At 45.6% G+C, this 9,082-nt stretch overlaps 1 protein-coding gene across 1 annotated transcript; it reads left to right on the top strand.

Moving 5' to 3' along the window:
• The first annotated feature begins 7,711 nt into the window (after window positions 1-7,711).
• On the top strand, window positions 7,712-8,825 carry LOC136486928 (probable glutathione S-transferase GSTU6). Its single transcript, XM_066484014.1, has 2 exons — window positions 7,712-8,100; window positions 8,200-8,825. Exons 1-2 carry the CDS (start codon window positions 7,783-7,785, stop codon window positions 8,578-8,580), a joined length of 699 nt encoding a protein of 232 aa, XP_066340111.1. The 5' UTR covers window positions 7,712-7,782; the 3' UTR covers window positions 8,581-8,825.
• Window positions 8,826-9,082: the final 257 nt, after the last annotated feature.

Genomic DNA, 9,082 nt, shown 5'->3' with positions numbered 1-9,082 from the left:
GTAGACTACCGACAAGATTTCATTGACAGTGGCATGCCAGGTAGGGGAGATTTGGAAGTGAAGGTCCTGGCTTTGGAGAAGGATCGCTAGCAATTGGAGGCAGAGAACCAATCACTGGCCAAGCAGTTTAAACGTAGTACCGACCAGCAGAAAGGTACGAGCTTGAGTCTTGCTCTATTCATGCCCAGCATTGTGAAGCATTTGTCTGCATTGTGTAGCCCTAGAGATGGAGCTCGACCTTTCCCACAAAGTCGTTGGCCAACTCCTTAAGGGGAAGGAGGAAGTAGAGGAGAAAGCCATCGCAGATCTTGAATGTAATTACATCTTTTGTCAAATCCCTTCTTGCAGTGTTAAGGGTATGCTTAGCATATAGCATATTATTGCTGTTGTGTTGCAGAGTACCTCTATTAGGTGCACGCACAGTTCAAGGTCTTTGGAGACCAGGTGAAGGCCTAGGATGAGAAACTAGAGGCATTGTCAGCAGGGATCAAGCCCGTGCTTGACTACATCGGTTTCGCACCATCGAAGGGGGCAACCAGATCTGCTCCCGCCTAACCTTGCTCAGCAATAGGAGCCTCCAGCTCCACCGCACGCTGCCTGTTGTCAGCAGCCAATGCCTATAGGTCCTCAGTTAACTCCGCGCTACAACAAGGAAAATAGCTCATCAAACAAAGACTTCGCACTAAGGAAATATCGCAAAAAAGAGAGAGAAGGGAAACTCACAATTAGGATTCTCGCCACATAGTTCTAAACCATCACCCCCATCCGAAGCCACCCTGTCCAGCAGCAGAGCTGGCCGGCTTCTCCATGCTCCTCAGGCTGACAGCCTCGGCCGCCACTACTGGCATCACCCACATAGTCTCGGGGACTATGTGGATGTCCTGGCTATCGGTGTTGTGGGTGTCCGAGCACTCTCGGGGACTCCCGCTGTGGCATCACATGTTCGTCGCCTCCCCCGCATCTCTGCATCGGCCGGCACAGCCGACGGAGGCATCTCAGTGCTTGGAGGTGTTGGAACCACCGATCCGTCGTCTTCAAACAAATCTGATAGTACCATCTACTGGCTTCAAGGCTGGGTGGGACCACCAATGCTCACTGGCCCCTCCTCACCTCAGGAGGACCTCCTCATCTTTCTCCTCTTCAAGGATGGCTCTTCTTCAACTGGCCGTTTCCCTCAGAGCTTCTCGCCGACATATGTCGATCGCTCGTCTTCATCTATGGCTCCACGGTGCTTCGACCCCTCTTCCTCAGCATCCGAGCTAGACTGATGCTGGGGACTGCTCGGTCGGACGTCCATGGTCCACGGCCACTCCTCCAACGGCACCATCGAGAAGTACACATCCTGGTCCTACCCATGAATCTTCAATAATGCAAAAGAGTACATTGCATAACAGAAAAGGTGAAGTAAACACCACAAGAAGACTCTTATCGCTGGAGGAAGACGTCTAATGCTGAAGACCCTCTGTTGATCCCTGATGGACAACTGGCCCATCAGGTTGAACAACATCACGATCCAGCGCTTGACTTTGTCGCGGCCAATCTCCTTAGGCACCTAGCGGGTCCCATCGGTATCACCCTAGAACTCAAAGCCAGGGTACGCCCTCTCCTTATAGGATTGAATCCGTCTAAAGGTGAAGTCCATCACAACAATAACTCCATCAAGCCTTATGTGGTCTATCAGACCTAAGAGCTCCCTCACCTGCTCCATTCCATTAGAACTGGTCCTTTCCGACCACCTAGGGCCGCTCACCAAAATTTGATCGACGTCGCACGCCACATATGGCTCCACTTGCCTAATATAGAACCACTTTGAAGCCCAATACTTCATGTTCATGTTCAGGGGAACAGAGATGTACTGGCTCATCATCCCATCCCATAGCTACAGATAAGCTCCCACGACCACTCGAGAACCAGTCCCTCCCTTGACTTTGAGACAGAAAAAGTGGCAGAATAGATCGAAATGGGGACGGATCCCAAGGTATGACTCGCAAAGATTGATGAAAATGGCGACATGTAAGATGGAATTGGGTCCCAGATTACAAAGGCTGATGCCGTAATAGGCAATCAGCTCGCGGAGAAATGGCTGAATCAGAACACAAAATCCACGGAAAAAGTAATCCTCGAACACGACCAACTCATCGGTGCGAGGTGTAGGGAAGTCCTCACCGGTCGCTAGATGCCACCCTGCCCCCACCCTATCGGGCAGCACGCCGTGCACCACTAGGCCATTCAGCACCGCCTCACTGCTGATCGACCACACCCACTCCTCGTCCCGGCGGACGTCGTGGGCCGCCTTCTTCGAACTCCCGTGACCTCTCTTTGGCACCATTGAATAGATCTAGGAGCGGAGATTGCTTGGTGTTTGTATCTGCCCCAGCGACAGAGCGGTTGTAGATGGGGAGATGTGTGTGTGTGAGAAAGAGCACAAGGAAGACAATGAGGCGACGGAGAAATAGGAAGTGCGCACTGAAGTCATGGCGGATTTATAATGGTTTGACCCCCTGACCTTCCCCTTCCAGGGTTTTTAGGAAACTGCGCCTACCGCGTCGCGTCCATCCCCAAAATCTTCACACGCCACTAGGCTGCCAACTAGGCCTGGTGGATCCACAAGTGAAACCGCGTCATACGCGAGCCGCCAAGCAGACTTAAGTGCTAAGCACTATTTCACATATTTGTTTTAGAATTTCAAGCAAGCTTTTATCTTTTCTGATCCTGCTACAAGACTTCTTTTCAATCATCTAGCAGTCTTGGGGATTACGTGTGTACACGTCATCTCACGATGACTGTACTATTTTCTACACTACTTTTTCTCAGCAAAGTTGGGGACTGGTTTCCAGCTAAGCTGGGGACTGGGTTGGCATCTGAAGACTCTTATTTTGAACCCTAGCATCACGTGAATGCTTCACCTACTGTTGGGCTCGGGGACTAAGTGGGCACACTTCACCTTATGGTGAACGTGCTTATTTTTAGGAGCTGATTTTCTTCAAAAATGACTAAGTCATAATCTGAAATCGTTCAAAGCCCTTAGTTTGCTCTAAGAGTCAATTCGGCCTAAGGCAAGGATGCTGAGCATCTCTCTTCGCATTTTGAGGGACTAAGTTCACCATGCTAGCTAAGTCAGGGATGCAAAGCATCCAACTTTGACACCCAAAACTTAAGTGGGCACACTTCACCTAAGGGGTTTTTCTGATCGATTTTGATATATGGAACGTCGAAATTCGAGTTTGTATGCGAAAACTAGACCGGTTTTGAGAACTAGCTCCGAATTAGAGGACAAAACAAGAATAATGTGCCCAAAAATTGTTGCGGCAGCTATGGATAGATGCAAACAGTGAAGATAAGTGTAACAAATTAGATAGCGTGGACTAGGGTTTGATGGTTACAAAGGAAACACAGCAAGACTTGAAGGTGTTCACGGATTATGATGAACAACAAAGGGAAAGACACAAACTGGACTAAAAACGATCTAAAACCAGCAACTAGAACTTGCCCTAGGACACAAATTCAACAACGCGAAACAGAGACGAAATTGCGCGACACAACTAAATTGCACGACACAACGACACAACACAGGGAATATGAGGTGGTGTATATACTCCCTCCGTTCCTTAATATAAGCCATATAGATTTTTAAAAAAAATTCCAAAATATAGGTACGTATCAGCTCCCACGCCGATTAATTTGAAAACATTCCCACCGTACATAGAACATGCCCCAACCAATCCCTTAGATTTAGAAAGCAATCTGATTGGGAGAGAAAAAATAGCCTGATTTTCCTTTTTTTCCTCGGTCTCACATCCATCCCCAGGCCATGCGTTAATATTGGTGCTAAAAACTATATGGCTTATATTAAGGAACGGAGGGAGTATTTTTTTGGCTTTTTGTGGACTATAGGTAAAGCAAAAACAGTAACAATCTAAAAGGGAAAATAAAAGTATACCTAACGGGCAACAAGGTCTCTGATAACACTTGATGTAGACAAGGTCCGATCTTCCAATATGTATGATAGCGTCGATTGATGGAGACTCAACGTTCATGATCTAGGCTTCGAACCAAGACTGATTTGGACCCTCGCAACGTTTACACCACAGCTCCATTGGTTATCAACCGCGCGAACGAGATTGACCTCACCGAGAAGGCCTTTCTACAAGCGAATCAAGAACACAAGCAAGAACGGGATGAACGCAATCTGAAATTGCAAATAAATATGAGGCTTATGACAACGAGAAGGAGTTTAGATCTTTATTTGAAAGGACTAATCACCACAGGCAAACAAGATCAAGAACCAGGGCCCTGGTTCACAGCAAGCGGCCTTGGCGGCACAGTTGCAACAAATCGACGTCTATTTCATGAGGAAATCAAGAACTAAACAAAACCCAAACCCTAAGGATAATGACGGCTGATAATTATAGAGCCCCTGACGTCACCCCCCTGGACGCACCCCGTAATAGGCCCAAACATGATACACGGTCCAACGGACCAAAAGACGGTGTCGCAGCACCCTGGCAGATTCTGGATGCTGACTTGTTTCGATGATTCCTGTTGATTCCGAAGGGCTTTTGATGTGAGACCACTTGCATTGGCTTCTTTATCTAATTAGCTTTCCATCCATATATGGATCGTAAAAAATGGAGCCCAAACGTGCCCGTGTGACCAGTTTTATGACAGACTGGTCCTAGAACCCGAGATGGCTCAAACTTGATTTGGGCCTCCACCTTGGTGACTCGAACCGGATGAGCTTCGGGCCTCCTTTTCAATTAGGACACCCTCGATGATCTCCTCGTCCTCTATCTCCAAGCATGATCGTATGCATGGAGCTCATATCCTTATCAGTGAAGGAGCCGCCGAGGTGGGAGATGAGGATGCCGTGGTGGGGAGGAGGACGCCGAGGTGGGTGAGGGTGCCGCCGCCGGCCAGGGAGGGAGCCAGCGGCACGCGCGACGGGAAGGGCTATAGGTGTGTGAGCCATGGGGCACGAGCGAGCGGATAGGGAGCAACGACGTGGGGATGGAGTACGCGGCACGACAGAGCCTTGCGTTGCGATAAGGCGCGTGTCGCGAGAGGGAGCCAGGTGGCATGGGAATGAGTGGATGGTGCGATGAGCGGATAAGGCCGTGGAGAGATGAGTGGAGGAGGACGCGCGGGCACCGTAGCCAATCGTTATTTGTCGCGTCCGGAAAACGCCGGACGTTCGAATCAGAGCATTATCGGACTCGGAAAGGAGGGAGTAGCTATTGCCCAGAGTAGAAATAAATTTCCCTATTTTATATTATGTATCATAATGATATATATGGGTAGGTTGAATCCAAACTTGGGAGGTTACTTTGTATTATCTAATACAATAATAAAAGTGGGTAATTTATAAAATCATTAGGTGTATTATCTTATACAATAGTAAAGGTGGGTAATTTATAAAATCAATAGGGATATTTTAAATCATCTTTCATAATGACAAAGATGAATAATTTAGTGCAATGATGTGGGGGTTATTTTGAATTATACTTCATAATGATAAAGGTGTGCAATTTAGACGCAAATCTATAGGGTTCTTTTGAATTATCCGTGTAATAACAAAGGTGAGTAATTTAGATGCAAAATTAGGGGGTTATTTTATATATTTTCCATAATAGCAAAGGTGGGAAATTTTCTTTTAAATTACAATAAATTCAATGGCTATTATCGACGGTGATGATTCGAGTCCACCAAATTGAATGTCAGATGTTTCTTATTATTGTGAGAATTTCTAGAATTTATCTTTTTTTAGCATGTCTAGTGGGAATTAACGTGATGTCTCCGTTTGAGGCCTCAATTAATAATACTCCCTCCGTCCCAGTATATAAGTCATAACCATCTCTAGTTCAAAGACCAAGGAATGTATTTAACTCTGTCTCTCAACACTAGTATTACTGCATCAATATACGTGTGTCAAGAGAGAGCACGTCTTATATTATGTGACATGAATAAAAAGAGGTTGTCTTATATATTAGGACGGAGGGAGTAGTAAGGTAGGTTGAATCTAAACTTATGAGGTTACTTTACATTTTTCTTTTATAATGACAAAGATGAGTAATTTATAAAATCTTAGGGGTATTTTAAATTATCTTTCATAATGGCAAAGATCGATAATTTATATGCAATATGGTAGTGTTATTTTGAATCATGTTTCCGAATGACAAAAAACGAGATGCAAATTTAGGAGGTTATTTTGGATTATCCCGTGTCTCAGTAGAGGTGGGTAATTTATATGCAAAATTAGAGGGGTCACTTAATATATTTCACAATGTAGAGGTGTGTAATTTTCTTCTAAATTATATTAGATCCAATGGCTATTATCAACGGTGATGATTTGAGTCTACAAACATAAAAGTTAGATATATATGATTATTATATGAATTTTTAGATTTTTTTTCTAGCGTTAACTTGGTATTTCCATTGTAGTCTCTAATTAGCAATAGTAAGATACCATTCGGACAAAAGAAATCATGAATGAACTATGAGGTCCAAAGTTGTCATTTTTTACTCCGAACCATATTATAGTCATCCTTTTTTATCAAATGGATAATCATTTCACTACAGGAGTGCTCGCCCCTCTTACCACTCGTGACTCGCAACTCGCCTAGCAGCGCCACCGCTGCCGCCTTCCACAACCACCGGTTCCCTCCCTTTCTCCTCTGGCATCTCATTAGAGGCTGTAGGGGGGTGGAGATCCATCGTTTTTAATAAGTTTTTTTTAGGAGATCGAGTCATTAGGGTTAAGGTCTCTTCATGCCAAGTTTTTTTTTACTAGGGACTTATGTCCTCCTCCTTCTCTTGGGCGACGGCGAGGGGGCAGTGAGGAATCATTTTCTCTATGACGGCTCTATTGAAGATGAGGGCGACAACTACGGCGTCAGCAACTTCATCGGCACGACGACATGGATACTTTTCTTTCTGGACGGCAACATAAGTCGAAGATGATGTCGCCACCACGGAATAATTTTCTCCAACCTCTTCTCTGTTTTATTGTGGTTAATAAGCAGTCTTCCTCATTCTTCGGTGGCATAAAGAAGAAGAAGGAAGGCACGAGAAAGATGACGTTTTTTAACTCCACCTGCACTAATGTTGGCGGTCGTTCGTTTGGTATTTGTTCTCAGGCCTTTTGCCGAATGTTTGCATGTGGGGTCATCCATACGAAGCGCCGATTTGAGATTTGGAGTTATTCACAGTCTGGGTACAATTTAGATGAAAATTAGTTTCTAAATATATGTAATGTATTTCAGAATACTTGTTATGTGATAATGTACCCAGCTATAATCTAATGCAATTCTTCTTTCGTTTAAAAAAACTAAATAATCATTTACTCCAGAACTATAGAACATAAAAATGGATGATCCTTGCTAATAACTAGTAAATCAATACTAGTTGGAGAGACGATAGCGTCAACCATAATCACTGCCTTGTGACAGCCACCATTAGAGAAAGAAACGACGACTATTTATGGACGTAGTCTGACTCCAAGAAGCGAAGAATCGTCAATGGTGACTTGGTGAAGTCCAAGGCCACTAAATTCAGTAAATTGAGTCATCATACAGAAAAGTGGGGAGGGCGGAGGCATCCAGTTGCCGTCGCCGCTCGCCAGCCGCCGAAGTCGTAGTCTGCAACGATCAGCTATGACCTTTATATGGACGATCAGACGCCCAAACTGTGACTCTGTACAGGCCTTGCACAGAGACAGAGCAAGACATAGGATTAGTCGCGAGCCAAGGAACCAGTAGAGGGAAAACATTGAGAGAGAAGAAAACAATGGCGGGCAAGGAGGATCTGAAGCTCCTCGGCCTGCTGGTGAGCCCGTTCGTGATCCGCGTGCGCATGGCGCTAAGCATGAAAGGACTGAATTACGAGTACGTCGAAGAGGATCTATTCAACAAGAGTGAGCTCCTGCTCAAGCTCAACCCGGTACACAAGAAGGTGCCCGTGCTCATCCACAACGGCAAGCCCATCTGTGAGTCACTCGTCATCCTGCAGTATGTCGACAAGCTGTTCACTGGCCGGGCAATCCTCCCAACTGACCCCTACGAGCGCGCCACCGCTCGCTTCTGGGCTGCCTACATCGAAGACAAGGTATAAATAAACATGCACGCGAGTTTACTTCTCTGTTCTCTGCAATCGTGAACTCCGTCTCTGGTACGGTCGATCGAAGTGGAAGCGTCTTGCTTGCAGTTGTGCCCGGCGTGGATAGGCATCTTAAAGGGCAAGGCGGAGGAGGAGAGGGCGGAGAAGGTGAAGGAGACGCTAGCCGCGATCGAGCACGTGGAAGTGGCCTTTGCCAAGTGCTCCAACGGCAACGTCTTCTTCGGCGGCGACTCCATCGGCTACCTCGACATCGTGCTCGGCTCTTTCTTGTTCTGGTTCGAGGCGCTGCGCAGGATGTACGGCCTAGAGATCATTAACACGAGCAAGACTCCGCTCTTGGCTGCGTGGGCGGAGCGGTTTGGAGGGAGTGTAGAAGCGAAGGAGGTGGTGCCGGAGGCGGACAAGGCGGTACAGTACGCCAATAAGCTTCACGCCGCGGCCGCTGTCAAGTTAGTGAGTTCAGAATGAGTCGTGAATTGAAGCAGGAAAAAGTAAATGGTGGGGTAGCTATGGTCCAAATTCCAACTGAATAATGTTCAAAGCTTATATATTGATATGCTTGGTTATGTGATTCCAGTTGTCTACTCTGAGTGCAATAAATGAGTATGATTATTTTCGGTGTGTACTTGTAGGAGTATGTTGTTAAATTATTCTAAACAAAGTATGGACATGTGTAACTAAGAAAATATTTCTTATACTAAATAAAAGGTATATGTATGATGGTTGCTACAATAAAGAGTAAAAGTTGTTAAGTGAAAATATCATCTGCTCTCCCTTATAAAAGATTTTTCTATCAATTGTAGGTGCATTATAATGTTTACTTATAGCTAAGGTTTAAATCTCTGGCTATAGCTGTTTGAATAGGACTTAGGGACTGATTGGATGATGCGTTTTCGAAAACTGTAGTATCACGAAACTGTGGTTTTATAAGCCAAAGAAACACAAAACCGTGGTTTAGGAAAAAAAAAAG

Source organism: Miscanthus floridulus, chromosome 1 (assembly GCF_019320115.1).
Source record: "Miscanthus floridulus cultivar M001 chromosome 1, ASM1932011v1, whole genome shotgun sequence".
In the NCBI taxonomy this organism is placed as follows: Eukaryota; Viridiplantae; Streptophyta; class Magnoliopsida; order Poales; family Poaceae; genus Miscanthus; species Miscanthus floridulus.
The sequence above is the reverse complement of the archived record's forward strand: the minus strand, read 5'-3'. Positions and strand labels throughout refer to the sequence as shown.

What these genes read in the sequence shown, in the direction of transcription:
- LOC136486928 (XM_066484014.1), top strand. Translation starts at nt 7,783, where the DNA reads ATGGCGGGCAAGGAGGATCTGAAGCTCCTCGGCCTGCTGGTGAGCCCG. An exon ending in CTGCCTACATCGAAGACAAG is followed by an intron (nt 8,101 to 8,199) that starts GTATAAATAAAC and finishes TCTTGCTTGCAG; the next exon opens with TTGTGCCCGGCGTGGATAGG.